The sequence below is a fragment of the Vulpes lagopus genome, chromosome 12, assembly GCF_018345385.1.
Source record: "Vulpes lagopus strain Blue_001 chromosome 12, ASM1834538v1, whole genome shotgun sequence".
Lineage (NCBI taxonomy): Eukaryota > Metazoa > Chordata > Mammalia > Carnivora > Canidae > Vulpes > Vulpes lagopus.
Genome location: NC_054835.1, coordinates 26,282,506 through 26,303,719, shown reverse-complemented (window position 1 = coordinate 26,303,719; position 21,214 = coordinate 26,282,506). Strand labels below are relative to the sequence as shown.

The 21,214-nt window shown below is 52.3% G+C and overlaps 1 protein-coding gene across 3 annotated transcripts in view; it reads right to left on the bottom strand.

Moving 5' to 3' along the window:
• TBX4 (T-box transcription factor 4) overlaps positions 1 to 21,214 on the bottom strand; it is a 32,171-nt gene that overhangs the window by 9,266 nt on the left and 1,691 nt on the right. For all 3 annotated transcript variants that reach the window (XM_041726097.1, XM_041726096.1, XM_041726098.1), the window contains exons 2-5: positions 18,039 to 18,242; positions 17,151 to 17,245; positions 8,805 to 8,924; positions 7,376 to 7,523 (exon numbers count right to left, since the gene is read on the bottom strand). In XM_041726097.1, coding sequence (XP_041582031.1) covers positions 7,376 to 7,523; positions 8,805 to 8,924; positions 17,151 to 17,245; positions 18,039 to 18,239 — 564 coding nt within the window. In that variant the 5' untranslated portion in view covers positions 18,240 to 18,242. The remainder of the gene's footprint in view (positions 1 to 7,375; positions 7,524 to 8,804; positions 8,925 to 17,150; positions 17,246 to 18,038; positions 18,243 to 21,214) is intronic.

Genomic DNA, 21,214 nt, shown 5'->3' with positions numbered 1-21,214 from the left:
TCAGACAAGGTTCTCCATTGACTGAAGTGGTGATATTGCCAAACACACCTTCCAGGGGAGGGAACCAGACTGCCTGGCAGGAAAAACTGGAAAGAAAAAAAGTGCCAGACCTACAAGGGCAGGATGGAGCCACTGGGGGAGTGCAATCTCAGACACGGAGGAGTCAGGAAGGATCCAGAAGCAAGCTTCTATGGGTCTCTGCTCACCAGCTGCAAATCTTAAGCAAGCTCCTTCTCTCCATGCATTGGGGTCCCTATCTGTTAAGTGAAGCCTTCGATTAAGAAGTGGTCCCGGGATCCCTGGGTGGCACAGCGGTTTAGCGTCTGCCTTTGGCCCAGGGCGCGATCCTGGAGACCTGGGATCAAATCCCACATCGGGCTCCTGGTGCATGGAGCCTGTTTCTCCCTCTGCCTGTGTCTCTGCCTCTCTCTCTCTCTGTGTGACTATCATAAATAAATAAAAATTTAATAAAAAAAAAAAAAGAAGTGGTCCCAAACACCTCTCCTAACTCAGACAGTCTGGAACCTGGACAGGTGTCTGGAAGAAAGTCTCACTCATTGAACCAGTGCAAATTGAAACTGGTGCCTCAGCCCCAACAGCCCAGGAGAATGTGAAACCAACTCTGTGACTCACACCTGGCTTTACTCGGAAGTTCCTCAGGCGCCACATTAATCTCTTTTGCCAGAATCTTACATTTATATTTGTGGCAGAGGATGTTGGGCCAAATGGACCAGCCACGTCAACAAACCCCACTACATGACTGGTCCCATCATTGTTTTACAGAAATGGGATTCATTATGTTCTGGCTACAATTCAGAAGCCTGTTCTATTTTAACAACTGTGATAGCGCCAAACATCCATCTCCTCGAGAGATCACCATAGCGTGCTTGGTCAATGAGGTCCAGATTTATCTGTATTAGAATCACAGAACATTAGGACATGGAGAGGCAGACCTTAGAAATCATTCTAGTCCAACCTCTTAATTTACAGATGAAGAACAGGAGGCTTATAGTGGGAACGTGACTTGCCCAGGAACACATAGCTGGTTGGAGACAGAATCCTGAGAAGATTCCAGATGGCCTTGGAGAGAGCACACACTGCTCTCAACAACATGCTCAGAAATTAATGATAAAGTGTCAACCAAACTCTGTAAGAGTCAAGGATTCACCAGGCTCTAATGTCCATCACAGAACACAGTGTATCTGGATGCTAGCCACACAAGTGTGGCCAGTGTCCATTTTGTCATATATCAAAACCAGATTTTTCCCTTGTCTCATAATTTTACTTTCTAAGACTACCTTCATCATCCTTCTCTAGTCCTGCAAAGAGGTAAGGACAGACACAGGATCCACAGTTTACACAAAAAAGAAGAAAAAATTGAGACCCAGAAAGGTAAGCAATTGGCTGAAAGAATATCCAAACTAGAACTGAGTTGGGCTGCCCATTAGCCAACCCGCACGGCCTTGGCCAGATATGCCTAAGGCCTCACTCCCAGGGCAGCAACCAGGGCCCGGAAACCTTTCTGCCTCCTCTCACAGACACTGCATTGTTTACGGAGCATAGCCTATGTGCCAGGCCCTGTGCTGAGGAGCCTACACACATCAAATAATTACTCTTTACAGCAACCCTATAAAGTAGGCATTATTATGAGACACATCAAACACCTATGAGGGACTGTGGCTCAGGGAAGTGAAGGCATTTGCCCAACCTCAGACAGACAGTGGAAGGCGGGGCTAGAATTGGTACTAATTTCTGAGCCTGAGCTCATACATGTACCTGGCTGGGGAGCACCAGACATGATCTGGAGTTGGAGGGACATCGGCAAGGGTTCGGCATATTGTCAGGGCACAGCATATGCCCTGAGAAAAAGAGGAGAAAAGAGCGAGAGAGATCAGTAGCTCTGGATACCCCCTGACAAGTTGACAGAATAAGCTTTGGAGGGACGTCAGCCCCTGGCGGAGGACATGCCTTCTCTGTTTAAATACCACCCTCTTCAGCGGGTTCTCTCATTCACTTACTGCTTACCAGCATCCACTGTGCCAGACACAGTGCCAGGCACCAGGACCCAATGGGGATTTAAAACCTTGGGGTTTCCTATCAAGTGAGTAAGTCATGCAGGAATCCAAAACTCAAGCAAAAGTAAGTAGTGAGAAAATGTACTGGAACGAAGACTGCATTTGTCATAGTAATGAACAAGATGAAATACCTAACAGAAAATGTGTGGGTCCTTCTGAAGAACACTTGAATATACTTTGGAAAGACAAAAAGCAGACTTCAACAAAGAGAAAGGCATTCCTATCAATCCTCCCTAAGGAAATTTATAATTTCAAGCAATTGTAATAAAAATACAAATCAGTTTCTTTTTCAATACTATAAGCTGATTCTAAAGCCCATATGAAAAAATAGATAAGCCTCGCCAAGAAAACTCTGCAAAAGTAGAGTGATGGGGGACCAGCCCTGCCAGACACGAAAACCTATCGTGAAGTTTCAACAGTTAAGGCCCTGGCACATGAACAGACACAAATTCACATGGGGATTTAGAGCAGAGAAATAAGGCATCCTAAGCCAGGAGGAAAGAGAATCGGTCAATGATTGGTGTCAGGACAACTGGATAGCTCTTTAGGAAAAAAAAAAAAAAAAGTTGGATTCACACCTCATATTGAATGCCAGAATAAATTCCAAAAGGATCAATGGTTTAAATGTAAAAATAAATCCATAAAATACTAGAAGAAAACATAAGAAATTTTCCTTATAAGTAAAGAAGGGTAAGGACATTCAATTGCTCAAAATCCAGGCAAATGACAAACAGGGAAAACATACGAGCAACTCCTATCACATACAGAGGCTAAATCTTCCTAATGTATACAAGCTCCTAGAATTGATAAGTGTTCCAAAATCTGAGAGAAAAATGAGCAATTGATAAGGACAGCAGTTCACAGAAGGGGAAAAAGATGCTAACTTCACTTATTATAAAGGAAATACAAATTGAAACTACAACCGGTATCTACAGTTTGCCGATCAGCCGGGCAGAAGTCCACAAGGTCTCTTCCACCTGTTGGTGAGGCTACGGTAGCTGTGGTGGGAATACACATCAGTACACTCCAAGGGAAGGCGAAACCACAAGCCACAATGCCAAATATCCCTTTGAGCAAGCAACTCGTCACGATCATGTCAAAGATCTTTCACACAGGCGTAAAATGATATAACACACAAGTGTAGCTGAAAGAGCAAACATTGGCCTCTTAATTTCTCCAATAAGGACAAGCTACATAATTTATGGAACAATTGCATGATGAGATTCTATGTGGCCATAAGACAAGGAATTAGAGGAAGCTCTACAGGAACGGGATGATCTCCATTTTATACTGTTGACAAAGAAAGGTGCAAAAAGCATTTATAGTATGCTATCTTTTGTGTATAAGAGAAAGGATCTGAGATTCTGTACTCTGCTTGTCTATGCAAAAAGAAATGCCAAAACGAAAGTAGTAACAGTGGTTTCTGGTGGCAGGGATTAGAAGAAACTGGTGGATAGGGAACCAGAGGAGAAAAATGGTTCATTAAACACATTTTTATTTATTCCTTGATTTATTTTTAAATCATGTGACTGTATTTCTTATTCAAAACCAAATTTTATTAATAAGGATAAAATTCCAGGAGCTCTGAGTGATGCAGTCAGTTAAGCATCCGATTCTTGGTTTCAGCTCAGGTTGTGATCTTAAGATGCTGGGATCAAGCCCCAGGTCGGGCTCTGCACTCAGAGGGGAGTCTGCCTAGGATTCTCTCTCCCTCTTCCTCTGCCCCTCCCCTCTAAAATAAATTAACAAATTGTTAAAAAAATAAAATTCTAACTGTGGTATGTCCCAGGACAGAAAGGTGATCTGAGAGCATGTAAGGGGGGCCCTGAACTGTTGCCCCAAAGAAGTGACATTTGAGCTTGGACCCCAAGGCTCAGGGGTAACTAACTAGGTGAAGAGCATGTGGTCCCAGGAGGAAGTGGCACACTGAGGGGACTGTGCCACTTGGTGACCAAAGAGCTGCGGCCCACGCACCCAGCCTGGAGCTAAGTCAGCCTCTGGAACAGTTACTCACTATGTCGGAAATCATAATCTGGTCTTCCACCCCAGCAATCTGGGAGCCCTGGGACACAAGAGGTGGTAAAGGCCATCTCTCTGCTCACAAGAACACATGCACAGACACAGAGACACACCCCACTGCAGCCATCTGCTCCCTGCCTCCAGATGAGGAGAAAAGACCCAGCCATCTCCCTGTCCTGCTGGAGGCAACAGGCCCTACCTACTCAATCTCCTGAAGCAGCTTCTCTTACTATGTCACCATTCCTGGGCCCAGGACCCTGCCAGGAGTGGGAGGGGGTGCAAGTAGGAGGCAAGAGGTGGGCAGGCTCTGTGGGCAGCAGAATAGGAGTGGAGCTGAACTGAGGCCCTAGTCTGAGGGGTCCCTGTTCCCTATACGGGGGACCGACTACCAAGCCCAAGCCCTCGCCAGGACCCTGGACCCTTCTCCCCGGGGGAAGGCTGCAAATGAAAGGCAACAGCTAAAACCCCCAAGATACTATGAGACCGAAGGGGAAAGACCAAAGGTCATTTGCCTGAGAAAGTTCCTCGAGGTCTGGGAGATTTTAGGGAAAACTGAAACTGTGGAGGTGAACAGTGCAGGAGGGGCTTGTTTGGGGCAGACTCATATTAGGAGCTGGCTCTTTCCCAGGCTCCTGCCCTGAGAAGCTGGGCAGGGTGATGAGGAGCTCAGCACTTCCCTCAGTGCAGGCCAACGAGCAGAAAGCCATGGTCCACATGGCTTATCTAGGAACATCCAGTTCATGCTCCACAGCCCTTGCTTGTATGGCCAAAAGCTGCTCCCTCTCCAGTGATGTTCCAAATAGTTGAAGATGTGACAGCTCAAGCCCTGTGTACAGAAGGACAGGTGGAGAAGCCAAAAGAATTCTGTACTGGACACAGGTGTATGTCCAAGAGGGCTCTTTTCCTCCCAGCCCCTGAGACAATCACCTTGTCTCTGAGTCCTGCCACCATTCACGGTGTGCTATAACCAATAAGCTGCTCATGTTGGGTGGATGCAGCGATAGAGGAAAAGAAAGATGCTCTGCATCCCAACCCTCTAGAGAGCAAGCTGGATTAGTAGGAGGAATATCCCTATTGCCAAGGAGACATGAGCTCCAGGCAGGATGGCAAGTGGAGCCAGGGGCACCACAACATCATGAGCCCCTCAAGCAGCCCCACTGGCTCAGACTCAAGACTATATGCAGGATTACTGCCAACCCCTACAGACTCCAGTAGAGCCACCACAGAGGCAAGCCAGGCTGCAAAAATCTGTTGGGCTACCAAGCCCAGGTCTCTCACTTCTTGAAAAAGGCCAGGTTTTCAACCACCTGAGTCCCACCCCTGCCACTTACTGCCAAGGTCAGGGTTGGGGGCGGTAGGAGAGTCCTCTGAGGCATCCCTGCAGCTGGGAATCATGACAGCAAGCTATGCATCCAAACTTCTCACCAGAACTTTGATCCTTAGGTAATTTTGGCCACTCACTCAAGGATCCAACTCTGGCCAAGCTCTCTGCTCACCTCAGTGGTCTGTCCCATGGGGTCCATGTGTGTAGCTGTGGGCAGAGAGGTGCCTGCCAACTAGGTTCCTGAAATCCCACCATAAAGACCCTTGCCAACCTTCCCACGTTAATGCCATGGCCTGGGCAAGCAGAGGAGGCCAGGTAGGAGCCAACTGGGAGCAAAGTCTCCACCAGGAGAGTGCCCGGTAAGAGGCCCTTCTGTCCCTCCATGAAAAGGCTCTGAGCTCTGGGAGAAGGGCTTGGCCAACCCTTCCCATTAGATTGGTGGCTTGTCTCCACCCCCAGGGAAAGGTTAGGGCTGCACCTTTCTGCCACACACCCGATAGCACCTGCCTGTCTTGCAGGGCAAAACCTGTGCTCCTTGCAAAATGGAAAAGGAGGGAGCTAATTATGTTAATTAAGCTTTCTCCTAGTTGCTTGGTTATAGATTACTAACTCAGAATAGAACCAAATGGACTCTGAGGAAATGAGAACTAAGAGTTGCTTGTCTTATATGCCAATCAATCAGAAATGACCATTGCTAGCATTTTCCATGAGGAACTATGATTCACAGAATTCTGATCTGCACACAGCACCCCAGAAATAGATTTCAGGTATAAAAGAGGCACGTACCTGCACTCTCCCCACCCGTTTCCCCTACCACCATCTGCACCCTGAGTGTTACGTGTACAGCCTGGGCAACTGCATCCAGCAGGCTCTATGGCACCCGTGCTCCACCACACCCCACCCTATCCTTTCAGAGTAATGGTGGGTAGTGGAGACAGGCAGGGCCTGTGCCCTGGCGGATAATATCAGGTCCCCAGGCTTCAGTTTGCCACACACTTGAGCTAAAAATTTCCACATAAAATGCTTTTTGTGGGCCTGCCAGAGCCAGATGGGGAAAGAATGAGGCTCAGCAGCCTGGATGGGGCGTCAGCAGCAGCATCCCTGGGGCTTCAGAGTCTCTCCTGTAAGAGCCAGGTCCCAGGCATGGCCAGGAAGGAATTGCCACAGGAGCCAGAGCGAGGCCTTCCCTTCCAGAGGGCAGGGACTGCCAGGCCGGGCAGACGGCACAGGCCAGAGAAAGGCTTCAGAACTCATCAGTGACTCTTTCCCAAGAAAGTTAGCTTGTCTTAGGCTCCAGTAAGGCCAAATTTGGGGAAACTGAAGCTGAGAGATTTGATCCATCATCATCATCCTTGTCATAGCTGCCATTTATTTAGAGCCTCTCATGGGCATAGTACTTCACGCATATTCTCTTAGTTAATTCTTGCAACCATGAAAGTTTTCTAGATGAGGAAACTAAGGCTCATAGAGGCCAAGAAATTTTCCCAAAGTGGGGGATCCCTGGGTGGCTCAGGGGTTCCCCAGTTTAGTGCCTGCGTTTGGCCCAGGGCGTGGTCCTGGAGTCCCAGGATGGAGTCCCACGTCGGGCTCCTGGCATGGAGCCTGCTTCTCCCTCTGCCTGTGTCTCTGCCTCTCTCTCTCTCTCTCTCTGTCTATCATAAATAAATAAATAAATCTTTGAAAGAAAGAAAGAAAGAAAGAAAGAAAGAAAGAAAGAAAGAAAGAAATTTGTCCAAAGTTACCCAGCCAGCAAGTGTGAGGGGAAGGATGTACAGCTGTGGGACTCGGACCCCCTGCTCCTTCCAGTCCAGCCCGGCAAGTGCAAAAGCCTGGAGCTGGATCTCCAGAGTGGATTCTCCATATCTCCACCCCCACCCAGCACCCACCCTCAATCCCCCACCCTGTGCCCAGCGATGCACCAGGACTGGCTCTCAAGGTCAGGCAGGCTCTCTCTTACATGGCCAAAGGGGTCCAGGTGGTTGTTTGTGAGCTTCAGCTTCTGGAAGGAGACCAGCTGCCGCATCCAGTGGGCCCCAGTGGCAGGCGAATCGGGGTGGACATAGAGCCGTCCTGGCATGGCAGGCTCAGCCTTCCCTGCCACCATCCTGCCAACAGAGCAAACAGAACCATGGCGGTTGATTACTCTGGGTTCTGGAAAAGCCCCAGATTCCCTGTCCCCTCTGAGAGCAAATCCCCATAAACCTGAAGGAAAAAAATCACTGCTCATCCTATACTCTAAATTTAGGACTTTGTGAGTAGGCATGAGGGTCAGAGGAGAGAGTGCTGAGGAGCAGCAGCAATTCCGAACCTCTTTTGTCTCATCGCAGTAGAAAGAGAAAGGGAAGTTACAGACAAATGTGATTCTTTACTTCAAAGAATGAGGCTCGTCACAAATATACATATTGTGGGGAGATTCAGGCACTGCTGTGTACGTGTTATAGTTTCATTTTTAAAATGTTATGTTATATTATTCTCAGAGGACCTAGACAACTTTTAAATTGCTTGTCCCCAATACAGTGCTTGCCCCCAAAGAAATTAATTGGGAAGTGTCCCCTCAGCCAGAGCCTGCTCAGAATGATCAAGCAATCCAAAGAGAGAAGAAATAGACACATGGCCCTGGGCAGGACCTGGCCCCTGAATCCTGCCTCCTCAGACCAGTCCCTGCTGATCCTACCACTCACCCACTGCGGAGCCCACATCCTGACTAGTGGCTAATTTGTTCAGCCCCTCTCTCTCCTTGGGTGCTGTCTGGGGCTCTGGGAACAGCCAGGGTACTAAGGGGATGGCCTTAGGAAAAGTAGCCCCGTATTTATTTACCCTGCCCTAGTTTTGCCCTACAACCCATTTGTTTTCCCCAGCCCCTTGCCAAAGGGTCCCATCATCCAACCAGCACACAGCTGCCCCTCTCTCTGGATCAACAGCTGAAAAGGAGGGCTCACAGCCAGACAATGAAGATAAGGAAAAGCAGCAAAGAGACCAGGCACCTATATAATAACCATCCAGTATCATAGTCCCCCAAGGAAATGGCTCCCATCTCCGTCCCCAGTGCAGCATGACCAGAGCCTAGAACCATCCAGTGTTGGTGACTGTCACACCATGCATAGTCTCCAATCCTGCCTGTCCACAGCTGCAGGGAGAGAACAGACCCTTGAAAGCCACAACCCCTCAAACCCTGCAGCTCGTTTCCAGTCCTGGCCCCACCTGCAGCAGATGTGCAGACATTTGTCCACCCCTCAGCCCCTGCAGGCTCGGTTCCCAAGCCTGGGGTCTGTGCAATCATTTGAACTAACTGGTGGGTTCCTGGACCAAACATCAGGTGGGGAATGTGTGTGGTGATGACAGACAGTTGAGAGAAGACAGGGGGTGTGAGGGTCCCGGGTTCTTACCATTTGTTGTCACAGAACTTGTAGCGGTGGTCATCCGCAGGGACGATGTCAATCAGCAGGATGTACTTGGTCTTGGGGTTCATGCCTGTGACTTTTACCTTGTAGCTGGGGAACATCCTCCTGAGGGAAGCCAAGGTGTGAGGCAGAGGCACAAAGAACCAGGAGAGATGGCACACAGGGGTGAGGGGACAGAGGCCTTAAGAGACACTGGCCTCGGGGCACCTGGGTGGCTCAGTCAGTTAAGTGTCTGCCTCCAGCTCAGGGCATGATCCCAGGGTCCTGGGATCCAGCCCCTGCATCAGGCTCCCTGCTCAGAGGAGAGTCTGCTTCGCCCTCTGCCTCTTCTGTCCCTTCTGCTTGTGCTCTCTGGCTCTCTCTCTCTCTCTCTGTCAAATAATAAATAAAAATCTTTAGAGAGAGACTGGCCCCGATCAGAACTGTGTGAGCTGGGTAAGGCACTCCCCTCTGGTAGGGCCTCAGTCTCCCCCTACACAAGGGAAGGGCGACACCAGCTGTATAGCTGTGTACCCAGGAGCTGTGTCTAGGAAGAGGGCTTACATGACTTCTGCAATGCAATTCCCTCTCCCCTATTATCCTCTAATAAATAGGCCTACTGGCTATGAGTAGCTAAAGCAAAGAAACCCCCAGGGTCATGAGAGAGGATTTCAACACCAACCTGACTGCTGAATTTCCCTCCTGTCCTTTGCCAGTCCCTACACAACTAAAGTTCTGGGGTGCCATTACAGGAATCAGAGCAAAAGACCTCACAATCCCTATCAGCAGCTTCTGTAATCAATGGGGTGTCTCCTCTGGGCCTTGTCTTTATGGAAGACCTCAGGCCTCAAACCGACACACAGGAAAACAGGAGAGTGTGGCTGGGTCTCTGGATTCTTTTGGTGTGTTTAGCAACAGTGTTTAACTGTGCGAAGACCTCACCTGGGCCCATGCACAGTAACTGGGGTACCACAGGAAGTCAGCTCAGGAGCCTCACGGAGAAAAGCACAGATTCTAGAACTATGGTGCCATGGGCCACTGACAAGTTGTGAGGTGTTGGGCAACTTGTATGGATCTCTTTGTGTGTGCCTTGGTTTTCTTATCTCTAAAATGGGGATATTACTACCTATCTCATATAGGTTGGTGTGTAAGATTAACAGAGTCCATTTGTGACTCTTACCACTGGCCCCCACTGCACTCCTTCCTCTGTGAACCAGTGGATGACCTTCCTCTGTGAAAATTGACTTATCAAAAAGCAGGAAGTTATCCAGTTTCCACAGACCATGCTAAGACTGTCCAGGACCTGAAGCTCAGTGAATGTTCTAGAGAAGGGCTTCCCCAGCACCCACAGCTGTATAATAGCATGTACATCTCCCTGCAGGGGCACAGCCCTGCCCCCCTGGTCACCAGGTCCCTGACACTGGACTTCCCCAGAGGGCAGACAGAAGTTCCTCACAATTCTCCTCAGACACCCCAACCCATTCCTAGCTTAATCTCCTACAGAGGTGTTTCCCCAAGAAAGAGGCAGGATCCAAACCTAACTGAAGACACTAAAGCCTCAGGAGCTAAACTCCCCTCTCCCCCCCAAGCTGGAACAAAGCCCAACCAGTCCACATCCTCTGCCTCCTCACTAAACCGAGAGACTGTAAGGGGGAACCTCAAGAGAAGCTGTCCTGGACATCTCAAATAGATGACTGAAGCCCCCCATTTTGTCAACAGGGGTACTAGCTTACCCAGACAGGAAGGGCTTCCAGAAGGGAGGCCTCAATAGGCCTCCACAAGCCAGCCGACCCTGCAGCAAGCCCAGGCCAGGTCTCTGAGGTGGGGGATTCAGTTCTCTCCCTGGCCCAGCCCCAGTCTGGTCACCCTCTCTCTTGTTGGAGGAAAGGCCCAGGAGAGCACTGCAGTGGGCCAGGGATGTGGGAGGTGTGCAGCCATGTGTATGCACAAGCCCGTGTCCTTGAGTACACAGTGGAGTGCGCATGTGTGCATGTGTGCGTGCCTGGAGGGAGGAGGGAAGTTCTAGCTGCAAGTCTAGGGACTTATAAACCGTGTGGAAGAATTTGTCTCAGATGTCAATTGAAAGCATTTTCAAATGTCCACCCCACCCCCTCTTCAGGAATGGGGGAAGTGAGAGGGCTCAGGAACCCAATCCTGCCTCCTGCTCACCAGCCCCTGCCCGGCCTGGGGGCACGGCTGGAGCCTGCACCACCCTCTCTCCTGGCCCAGCCTCTCCCCTGATAGGCCTAAAGCTGGAGCCAGGGAAGGCCACAGCTGCCTCACCTCCCCTCCTCCCTGGGGGAAGGCCAAGAATCCTGTCCCCCCCACCCCAGGCCACCATTTTGTAACTGCTACAGAAACTGCCACAAAATGGGACGGCCCTGGCTGTGTTTGGCTGACCTGGCACCAGTGCCCTGTACTTAGCCTGTTTCTCCTGTAATAACTCCAGGTGGCAATAGCAGAGGGCGGGCGTGGCTGCCCCCCAGGCCAGGATCTACAAAGAGGGTCCAGGAGAAAGTGGCTCCTTGCCACTGGAATAGTCCTCATAACCTAGGCTGGAGGATGGAGGACCTTCACCTTCTCCTACTCCCTACTCCACTTCATCTCTGCAGCTCAGGGGGCCAGGCTGGTATTTAGAAGGCCCATAAGCAGCCTGTGTTCAGCTCCCCAAGGCAGGGAACCGGTGTCCTGTGGTTTGGCTTCTCCTAGAAGCTGACTATGGACCAGATTCCTGACTGAAAGCCCCCAGAGGGAGGTTTTGCCAAGAGCTGGGGAAGGGAAGGAAGGCGTCTCCTGGCCTCTGCCTCCCCTGCCTACCAAGTCCCCTCTTCCTAGAGCAGCAGCCCTTAGAAGCAGAGAGGGGGATGGGATATCTGGTCTGAAAGCGGAGTTCCGAGAAGTCCACTGCTCCAGGCTGAAGACTCATGCTGAGCAAGCTCCACTGCCTTCCCAGGAATAGGTATCTCCCTCTTCACTAGGGCCCAGTTTGGTGGCTGCTCTGAGAACAGCCAGACAACAGCCTTGGCCCTGGGCACTATTATTTCCCCATCGCCTGGGGCTCCAGCGGAAGGAAGGGCACACCCGTGTGGGCGAAAGGCTGGGTGTGCAGGGGAAGCACACGGTCCACCCAGCCGGTGCTAAACCTCCTGCTGCGGGCTGAAGGCATCTGCCCAGGGTGCCAGGGGTGGCTAGCAGTGGAGCCCAGAGACCCAGCACGGGAGCGTGCACCAGGTGGGCAGGACTCTCGCCAGACGCGAAGCTGGGTGCAGGCGCTGTGACATCCTCGGGCTCCCCTACACTGTGAAGGCCCACTCTACGGAAACAGATGAAAGGATGGGGTGCGAGGACATAAATGCCCCCTTAAGCCTCCGTCTGCGGGGGCAATGAACGCCTCCCTGGGTCGGGGAGGGAGGGCCAGGAAGACAGGGGATGACTCTGAGCCGCCGGGCGCCCCCTCTGCCCCGCCGCCAGCGCTGGCCCGGAATCCCCGACACCCGAAGGCCCCCGAGTCCCGCGCCCTCAAGCCCCCTCCCCCGCCGCGCCTGCGCCCCGCGAGCCTTGGTCTGCGCCCCGGGCGCCCCCTCGGGGCTCGGGCCCCGCGGGCACAGAGGCGCTCCCGGCACACGCGGAAACGGCCCCGCCGGGGAGTAAACAAGCCGCCCGCCCCGCCGCCCGGCAGGAGATGAAAGCCGGGGTTTCTCCTCTGATCATGAAACAGGCTCTGAAAGGGTGCGGGCTGGAGCCTTTATCTGCTTCATACTCGGAAATGGTTTTAGAATGAACTGCTAAGATAAGCTTCCTTGGACGTTTCTCGGCGGCGTGGGAGGCTTGCGGGGCGCGGGGCAAGGGATTCGGGGCCTTGGGATTTGGCAACAACCCCTTAAATGCTCGCTCGCTGCTGAGCTAGAGAGCCACAGGGGCTCCCGGCTCCCCGGCCAAGTGTGGCCGTAGCCAAATTCCTGGCCTTGACCTACAAGCCCCCAACCCATCCATAAGGGGGGGGGGGTGCGGAGAGTAAGTGGGACCTAGCGGACCAGCCAGATTCTCTCCACCTAGCCAGGCCCCCAAGCCAAGCCCCGCGGCAGCAGGACTTTCTCTGGGGGCCTAGGAAGCCCAGGAGCACCTAATGTGCCTTCCCTTAAACGAAGCCACAAAACCAAACCGAAGGGGTGAGAAGTCTGGAGAGGGGCGCTTCCAGGGAGGCGGGAGTGGTGGTGGTGGGGTGGGGGGGAGGCACACAAGACGATTCTGTTCTTTTTCCTTATCTGGTGGTGCTTTGATTGGGGGTATTCGTTTTGTAAAAGTCTGTAGAGCTGGACAGTTAAGATATGTTCATTTTTATGCAGAAATGTTCCACTTCAACAAAATGGACATTGAAAATTAGCCCTGTGTATATATCAGGCACACACATACATGATGTATACACCAGCGGTAGAGCCCAGAGCCTGAAAGGAATGGTTTGCAGGCAAAGGATGGGGGTCCGCAGAAAACTCCACCCTTCTTTCTATCCCTAGTGTCTGGGAATCTTGAGATTTCTGAGCATGTTGGGAAGAGTCTAGGGCCCATCAACCAAGGCTCAGTTTGCTGGAGGAGGGGGCGCTGTGTTGTTGGTGTTGTCTAGAGACCTGAGACCGACCAAACCTTCTAGGGCCAAATGATTTCTGAGAGCAACGGCAAAACTTCAAAATGTATTCCCACTTTACACACACACACAAAGTTTTCTAATTCACTCAAAGCATTTTTAAGAAATATTTTCCCTGAGGTGGGGGGGCAGGAGTGAGAGTGTGTGGAATGGATGCTGTTTTGGAAGATCACTTGCTTCTCAGATTTTTTTTTTTAAAGACACTTCCTTCTGATAGACTTTTGCTTTCAGAAAATACTTTAGAAAGAGATCAAAGGACTCTCTCCCCAATCCACTTTCCCAGTGTCTTCAACCCTTACTTGTCTTATCACCCACGCCACTGGGCTCTGACGCTCTGTATACAGAGCGAGGGCAATTGGCTTTGAAGCCCGGGATTAAGCTGGGCCAAATCCTTGCCTCAGAATAACAAACAATACAGGTTCAACAGGAGTTCTCATCGGTAGTTCATTTTTCAAACGCAAATTCACTGTCACTAACACAAGCAACATTGAACTCAACAGGCTATGAAGGCTGATAGTGGAGATTTATCTGGTGGCAAAGCCATGACCTAGGAGTAGAGCAGTCAAACGGTTAGGAAATTTTCATTTTTGGGAGGTTTATATTTAAATTTTTGTGGAGCTCACTTTTATCTATGTTTGGGAGCAAATGCAGTTTCTCACATGTATCAGGCTTGGCGGGGATATGAAGGAGGTAGAGAGGGGAGGGGTCCGCTCTGTGGAGTAAATGGCTGAAAACTTGTGCATGCAGGAGACTGAGAGGGGCATAAACTGGCTGGGAAAATTCTGGCCCATTTTACACCTGACATCAGGAGTTACTGAGGGTTCAGAAATTGATGTCTCCCGATGTGATTGGCCTTTTCTTCCCTAGATCAAGTGGTTTGAGAATCCAAAGCCCCTATCCGATGAAGGAGACTATTCTCCTTTGGGCTTCAGATCTCTGAGGGCTTAAGGCAAGAGGCTTATGACCCAAAGATGCACTAGTATGAGAACATTCCAGTTCCCCTTCTCCAGGGCCTGCCTCTCCCTCACCCTACGGCAATGACCATGCCCTGACCAGCCAGGGTCCCTAGGGCAGTGCAACATTGAATGGCCTTGAAAATAAGCAACGAGGGGAATTTCTCAAAGTTGGGTTTTCATTCTGGGGGTGGATCATCATCTGCTTGGCTTGTGTAGACTGGCACCTGCCCGATCTTGCTTCTATCTCTAAGAGCCAAGTGTTATGTTCTCGTGGTTCCCCTCCAGCTCAAGCAGTCTAGGAATTTGTGATTCAAGGTTCAGGAGAAGGGTCCGGGCCATCTGCTGAGACACGCAGGTGTTCCAGGAAGGGTGCCGATAGAGACACAAATAAGAGAACTGGGAATCCACAGGATGTGGAAGAGCCATGAGCCCAGCACAGCACCCCTGAGGCTGCCCATGCAAGGGAGGCAGTGAAGGGGGAGGGGTCCACAGCGGGGGGGGGGGGGGGGGGAGGGGTCAGAGCCACCAATGTGGTCTCTGAGGTCAGCAAGCAGCTAAGCAGGAGGGAAGAAGGCCTGTGAGGACCACGGGGAGGAGCGATGAGGCTAATGACTTTCTTAAGGACTAGACCTGGTGCAAGAATCACTGTCTGCCAGAGAAATGAAAGAGTGTGAGGAAACCATAATTGGTCAACTTCATCGCAGCCATTTAAAAATTATTATCCTCATTCCCTGAGGCCCATCTCTAAGCTTCCACTAGGATCAGGCACAAACATCTGCCTGAAGCTAGTCACCTCTGGAAGTGTGTGTGTGTGTGTGTGTGTGTATGTGTGTTGGGGGAAGGGAAGGAGGAGGACCCAATCAGATGCAGGAAACCCCATAGAGGAGAATCAAAAATACCTTTTGTTTTAAATGGCAGAGGCTGGGCAAGCCCCAAGAACATGCTGGCCATTTATTTTCAAAAGACAAGGTTATTTCTGCTGCCTTAAAGGGGAAATTCTGGATCTTTCTCTTTCTTCTTTCCTTCCCTCCACCTCAGCAGTCACAAGAAATCAATTCCCCCTCTTCACACCTATAATCCACTCAACAATTTACCATACATAGCTCATGTGACCCCTGGTATGAGTCTCACAGTAACCAAGAAACGAAGGATGGCAAGTAAGTCTACAGTCACCAGCTGTTTTACCCAACACTACCAAGCCACAGGAAGTTTAGAGACTTGCCCAAGTGCACTCAGGTAGGAGGAGGCAAGGCTTGTGACACCTGGCTCCCCACTGTCCTCGAGAGGACTATTCCAAGTGGCATCCTCTACCAGGTTGCCCTAGTGCATCCTCTTTCCCCATCTCCCAAATGCAGCAAATTCAGGCCCTAATATTCCCCTGCTTGTTCTCCTGATAGAGGCTCCAGGTAGCCTTGCCATCTGCCTGGGTAGGGTGGCCAAGCACCCAGACCTCTACCCCCAACAAGACAAAGAAAACCTTGCAAGGCCTGCCAGAGAGCAGACTAGAGGAGCCACACTACACACTGCAAACTACCAGCTTTTTGTTTCTTTAGAACAGCACACCGTTCTCTGAGCGGTTCAGCACGACTTCTTTAAAAAGTAGAAGAAAAATGCTGAGTGGATGCCAGGCATTTCTCTAATTTCAATTAATTTTAGCCAGCATTTATGGCAGGCTTACATGTGCCAGGAGCCTTGCTAGGTGCTTTGCATACAACTGTATGCATTATTTTGCAGAGGGGGACGAGAAGAGGGCAGAGATCCAAGCACCTTGCTGGATGGAAGCCGCTGAGTGGAGCTGGAAGCCGCTGAGGTCTGACTCCTCATCCCTGGCCCTTGATGCTTCACCACTTTACTCCTTGGAAAACCCTATTATGGGCCCACAGCCAGGCCAGGGGACAATTTCACACCTCCTTGTCCCCCAGGGACCAAAATCAAATGTGAGTAAGTGGGGCGGGTGCGGTTCCTACACCTGAACTTTCCAGCGTCTCTGCCCACAGCAGTTCCCCTCCACTGAATAATGCTGGTCTGGTCCTTCCTGCCCCACCGGAGACTCCTGGCCCCCCATCGAATCTCTCTGTTCTTGCCCCCTCTGCATCTCTCTCCTCTCACGCCCTCCTCCAGGCTCTCTCCCACAGACACCAGTGCATTTTAAAGATGTTTCCACTTTATAAATCATCATGTCTGGCAGCCACCCGAGAGCTGCTCCCTAAACAACACACACAGGGCCCAGCGGTGCCCTCTCCTTGGCTGAGGGGGGGCACTGGCAAAGAGGAGCAGCACCCATGGGATGAGAGATCTGGGGTTCATGCTGCCCCAGAAAAGTTATGGAAATAGGGAAACTTGGTCAAGTCCCCTTCCTCCATCTATTGAGGGTCATCTCCGGATCCCTAGTCAATGCAATCCTGAGAAACTAGGCAGGTTCCCAAAAGAATGAGGACAAAGCAGCCCCCCAGGGGGCTGATAGTGCTGGAACTGGGACCTCTTAGGATGTGGGGATCCTTATTTGCATTTTATTTGCATAGTGCTGCCCTCCCATCCTTCCATCCCCCTCGGCTTCCTAGAGGAGGATCCCCCTGGGGAAGTTCTGCTGCAGCCCAGTTGCCAAACCTGGTAGGGGCTAAGGCCAGAGCAGCCAAGGGGATGCCTGTGGCTCCCTTGGCTGAAGCCGGAGAGGACTGTTAAGGAAGCTCCTGAGGATCCCCATCACTCCCACCAGTCATCTTCCATCCCCCAAGTAAATGTCCCAGCGCTGACCTGCCCGCCTTGGTGATGATCATCTCGGTGCCCGCCTCGTGAAACTTCTTCCAGAGCTCCTTCTCATGCAGGCCCACCTTGATGTTCTCGATGGTCTAGGGATGAGAGGGAAAGGGGACTTACGTCCACCTGGGCCACAGCTCTACCCGGGGCCTCAGGACAAGAGCACAGACCCAAGGAGCTATAATAAGTACTTCCAGCCCCAGGACCCCATGCCTGAAGGTTTCGTTTCATAAAATTACACCATACCCCTGACGAATTTTTCAAAATTTAATCAGGAGCCGAAACCCTCTCCTTCGGAGCTGCACCTATCTATGGTGGTCCGCAGAGGACACATACTGACCTTGCCAGGGTAGATGACACACGACACAAATATCAACACTCCACGTGCGGGAGGTAGCCTTGCGGACAGACACACAGACCCAGGAAGGACACACATCCCCGCGGCCAGACCCACGCAGGCCGAGGGCCCGCACAGACGGATTCGGTTCATTGGGACCGCCAGGTTGTCCCCGTGTCCCTCTCCGCCCCGACCCCGCGGCGGCCCCCGCTCGCACTGGCTGGGATCCGTCCTTGCCCCCCGTGCCAGGCTCTCGCCCCTGCCCTCTCGGCGCAGTCGGAGCTGGACACTCGGCCGGGACTCGCCCCGCGGCCACCAGCGTCCCCACCTCCGCCGGTCCCCGAGTAGCCCCAAGGGCGCGAAGCAGAAGAGGGACGGAAGGCGGAGAGCGGGAGCCCCGTCCCCGCGGAGCAGAACGCTCAGTCCGGGACGCAGCCAGATCCCGGGGCAGCGAGCCTTGCTCTCGTCGGGGAGGCCTGGCAGACTCGGGCGGCCCTGCAGACAGACCGACGACGCCCGGCCTCTGCCCGACGGCCAGGGGTCCCTACCTGCTCTGCGGCGGCGGCGGCGGCGGCGGCGGCGTCGGCGCCCGGGCCCGGGGGGCTGCCGAGCGCGGCTCCGCTGAGGCCCGGCGCAGCCAGCGCGGGCTCGGGGGCGTTGGCGGCGTTGGAAGCGCTGGCCTCGCCGAGCGCGGAGCCCGGGGCCCGGAAGGCCTCCTCGCTCTCCGACAGGCCCTTATCCTGCAGCATCTCCTGCGGGCACAGCACACACCGCGTCACATGTCCGGGTCCACGCTCGCCAGAGGCCCCGCAGCCCGCTCCAGTGCAGCCGGGGACTTGGGGCCCGGCGGGAAGGCAGCCCTGGCGCACGTGGACACCGCCCCCTTCTGAGCTGGGGGAGGGAGAAAATACTGAGGGTAGGACCGTGACCTCCTCCTTCTGGGTTCTGGACCTGGGAGGGTCTGTGTGCGGTTCAAGGTCTGCCTGCCCCTGGGTGTGGGGCTGTGTGATGAGCAGGTCTGGGGGAAGGACCGCCCTCTCGGCATTGCCCCAGCTGCACCCCCAAGTCCCTCCCTCTTGCTGGGCTCCAGTGGAGCCTGAGGCCCCCCTTCTCTTTTTGCTGTTCCACTCTCAGGCTAGGGCAGCCAGGGTGGGCACCAGAAGACAGCCAGGCCAAGAGGGAGGTCCTGGGCTTCTGGGGTTCCACACCTGCAGAAGGGGCCCAGGGCGGGGCAGTCCCTCAGGCCCCTGCTCCCCCATCTGCTTTAGAGCAGATGCTTTAGAAAGCCTTCCTGAACCAAAGGCTTTCACTCCTGTACATTCCCACTCTCACACACAGTCACTCTGTGGGTCCCTCACACAGGCACATGCATCCTCACACCCAGACACAAGCACCCACACAGAACCATCTAGTCACCCAAACAGCCACACTCTCCTAGGGCAGCGCTGATTCAGACCCTGAACTGGGCCAGGGACCCCCAGCTTCGTCCACACATTCACACTCTTGGGCTCATCCAGTCACACTTTAGCTCCAAAGGGCTCTGCTTTGGGGCAAAGGACTGAGGGCCTCCCCAGCCAGTTCACAGGCACAACCTAGTCCTGCTTCCAGGCACAGCCATCCTTCCCCAAGAATCTAGAACCAGCCTGCCCAGTGCCTGTTGCCTTCTAGAAGTTGGTCCTGGGATATCAGGATGAGTCCAGGCTGCAGGACCTGCCTTGCCTGCCTCCATCATGGATGCAACCCTGCATTATCTCTACCCTTTTCCACCTCTTTGCTCTTCTCCCTTCTTTTGGAGCTGGTGGGCGTTTCTAAGCGCCTAGCTGCCCTTCTTGTGGAGGAATGTTCTGCCTTCTCCTGTCTTCTTCCTGTTGTCTCCTGGGTCTCCCTGAGCATCCCAAGGCTCAGGCCTCTGACCATCCTGCCCACTGGCCTCCCCATCCCAGGTCCTAGACGCTGGCTCTAAGGGCCTCGCAAAGTAAACAAGCCAAGTGCAACCGAGGGAGATAAAAAGGGGCCTGGGCCAGTTGAGGCTGGGAAAAGCCTATAAAGATAAAGCTGACAGCCCTCCCAGTCCTCCGGCCACAGGCAGCAGGAAACAAGTTTTGCCCGGCAGGGCCAGCACCAATACCCCTTGAGCCACTTGCGGGGGAAGGGGGGGTCCCAGCCAAGCCTAGGAAACCCGGAGCCCCCGGGGCAAGGGGAAACTGCTCCAAGGGGGGAGTTGCACACTCTGGCCCAACAAGCTGATTCCAATTGTATCTGGGGCCAGCGGGATAAGCGCCTGTGATCCAGTGGTCCCAGGTGCGGCAGACCACGGGGCCAGGGGGACGCGCCGCCTGGCTCAATGCTGTCTTGGCCACTGGGTCCTCTACGGGGCACTTGTCACACCAGGAGCCATGCAGGGCCGCCCTCTGGCTCACGCCCGGCGCGCTCAGTCCGGTGCACCGAGCTTGTCCCGGGCCGGCATCCACTGACGCCGGTCCCTCGGCTCCGAGCCGGGGCGAGGGCAGCGTGGTGCCCTCCCTCGCTTCTTCCTTTTCTCTCCGCCACGGAGACACATCTTGACATCGCGACAGCTGGCCCTCGCCCTCGCCCTCGCCCTCGCCGTCGCTGGAGCTCCCCGCTAATTTCCTTTTCGTCCCTCTCCGCCGGCCCAGAGTGGCTGTCCCCACGCTTCCGCTCGGACCCGGAGCCCGGCGCGAACTGCGCAGCGGGATTCCGCACCGGCCCGAGCCCGCGGCCCGCGCGGCCCGCAGCCTCCGCGCTCGCCCCTCGCGGACCCCCGGGCGGACACGGCCCGCCGGCTCGGCGCCCTTTCGCTCGGTCCGTCGCTTTCAGCCAACTCGTTTACTAAGAAGAGCATTTTACTTTTCACTCTAGATTACTGGTGATATTTTTCTTGCACTGGGGGAATTAACATTTTGTATTATTTAAAATATTTTAATTATGTCTCTTCTCAGAGCAGTATTCTGGTCAGTTCAATGACATTGAGAATATCCTAGCACATAAACGATTAGTACTTTTAATTTTTAATACTGTAAAATTAAAGCACTGGTTTGATTTGTTAATTCATCATTATTAAATATGTCGTTGCTTTCCTGTCACCGCTCCATCATTCTCGGACCTCCGGGCACCTTGGTGATATCTAAGGTGTTACTAATATCTAGGTAATTATTAGATCTAGTATTCCAATGGGTCACGTTAATCTATTGTTATTTTCACTTTTATTGGGAACCCCTAAAATGCTTCCGTTGCTGGCTCCTCGGTCAGTGTATTTTGTCACAGTTTCAATAAATTGTTATTTACCATAACTTGTCGTATTATTGTTTTCAAAATTGATGTTAATTTTCTTCACATCCTTATAATATTTGTTATTTTATCATTATTTGTTTTGTTAGAATTGTTCACATGTTCCAGGTATTCTTCATCACATCGTTACAATATCTTGTTACTTTGTCATTATTTGTAATGTTACGATTTTAATTCCCCGCTTTTTTTCATCACATCATTATTCCTTGTTACTTTGTCATAATTTGTGATATTGCTGTAGTTCGCAATAGTCTGATTATTTTTCATCACATTGGTAGGATACTTCTATTACTCTACTATTATTTATCATGTTGTTGGGACTATTAATACCTTGGTAATAAATTGTCATATTATTCCAGCAATTCTTGTTGCTGTCTTTGTTTTTATTAGTATTGCTCTAAAGATTTTGGTTAAT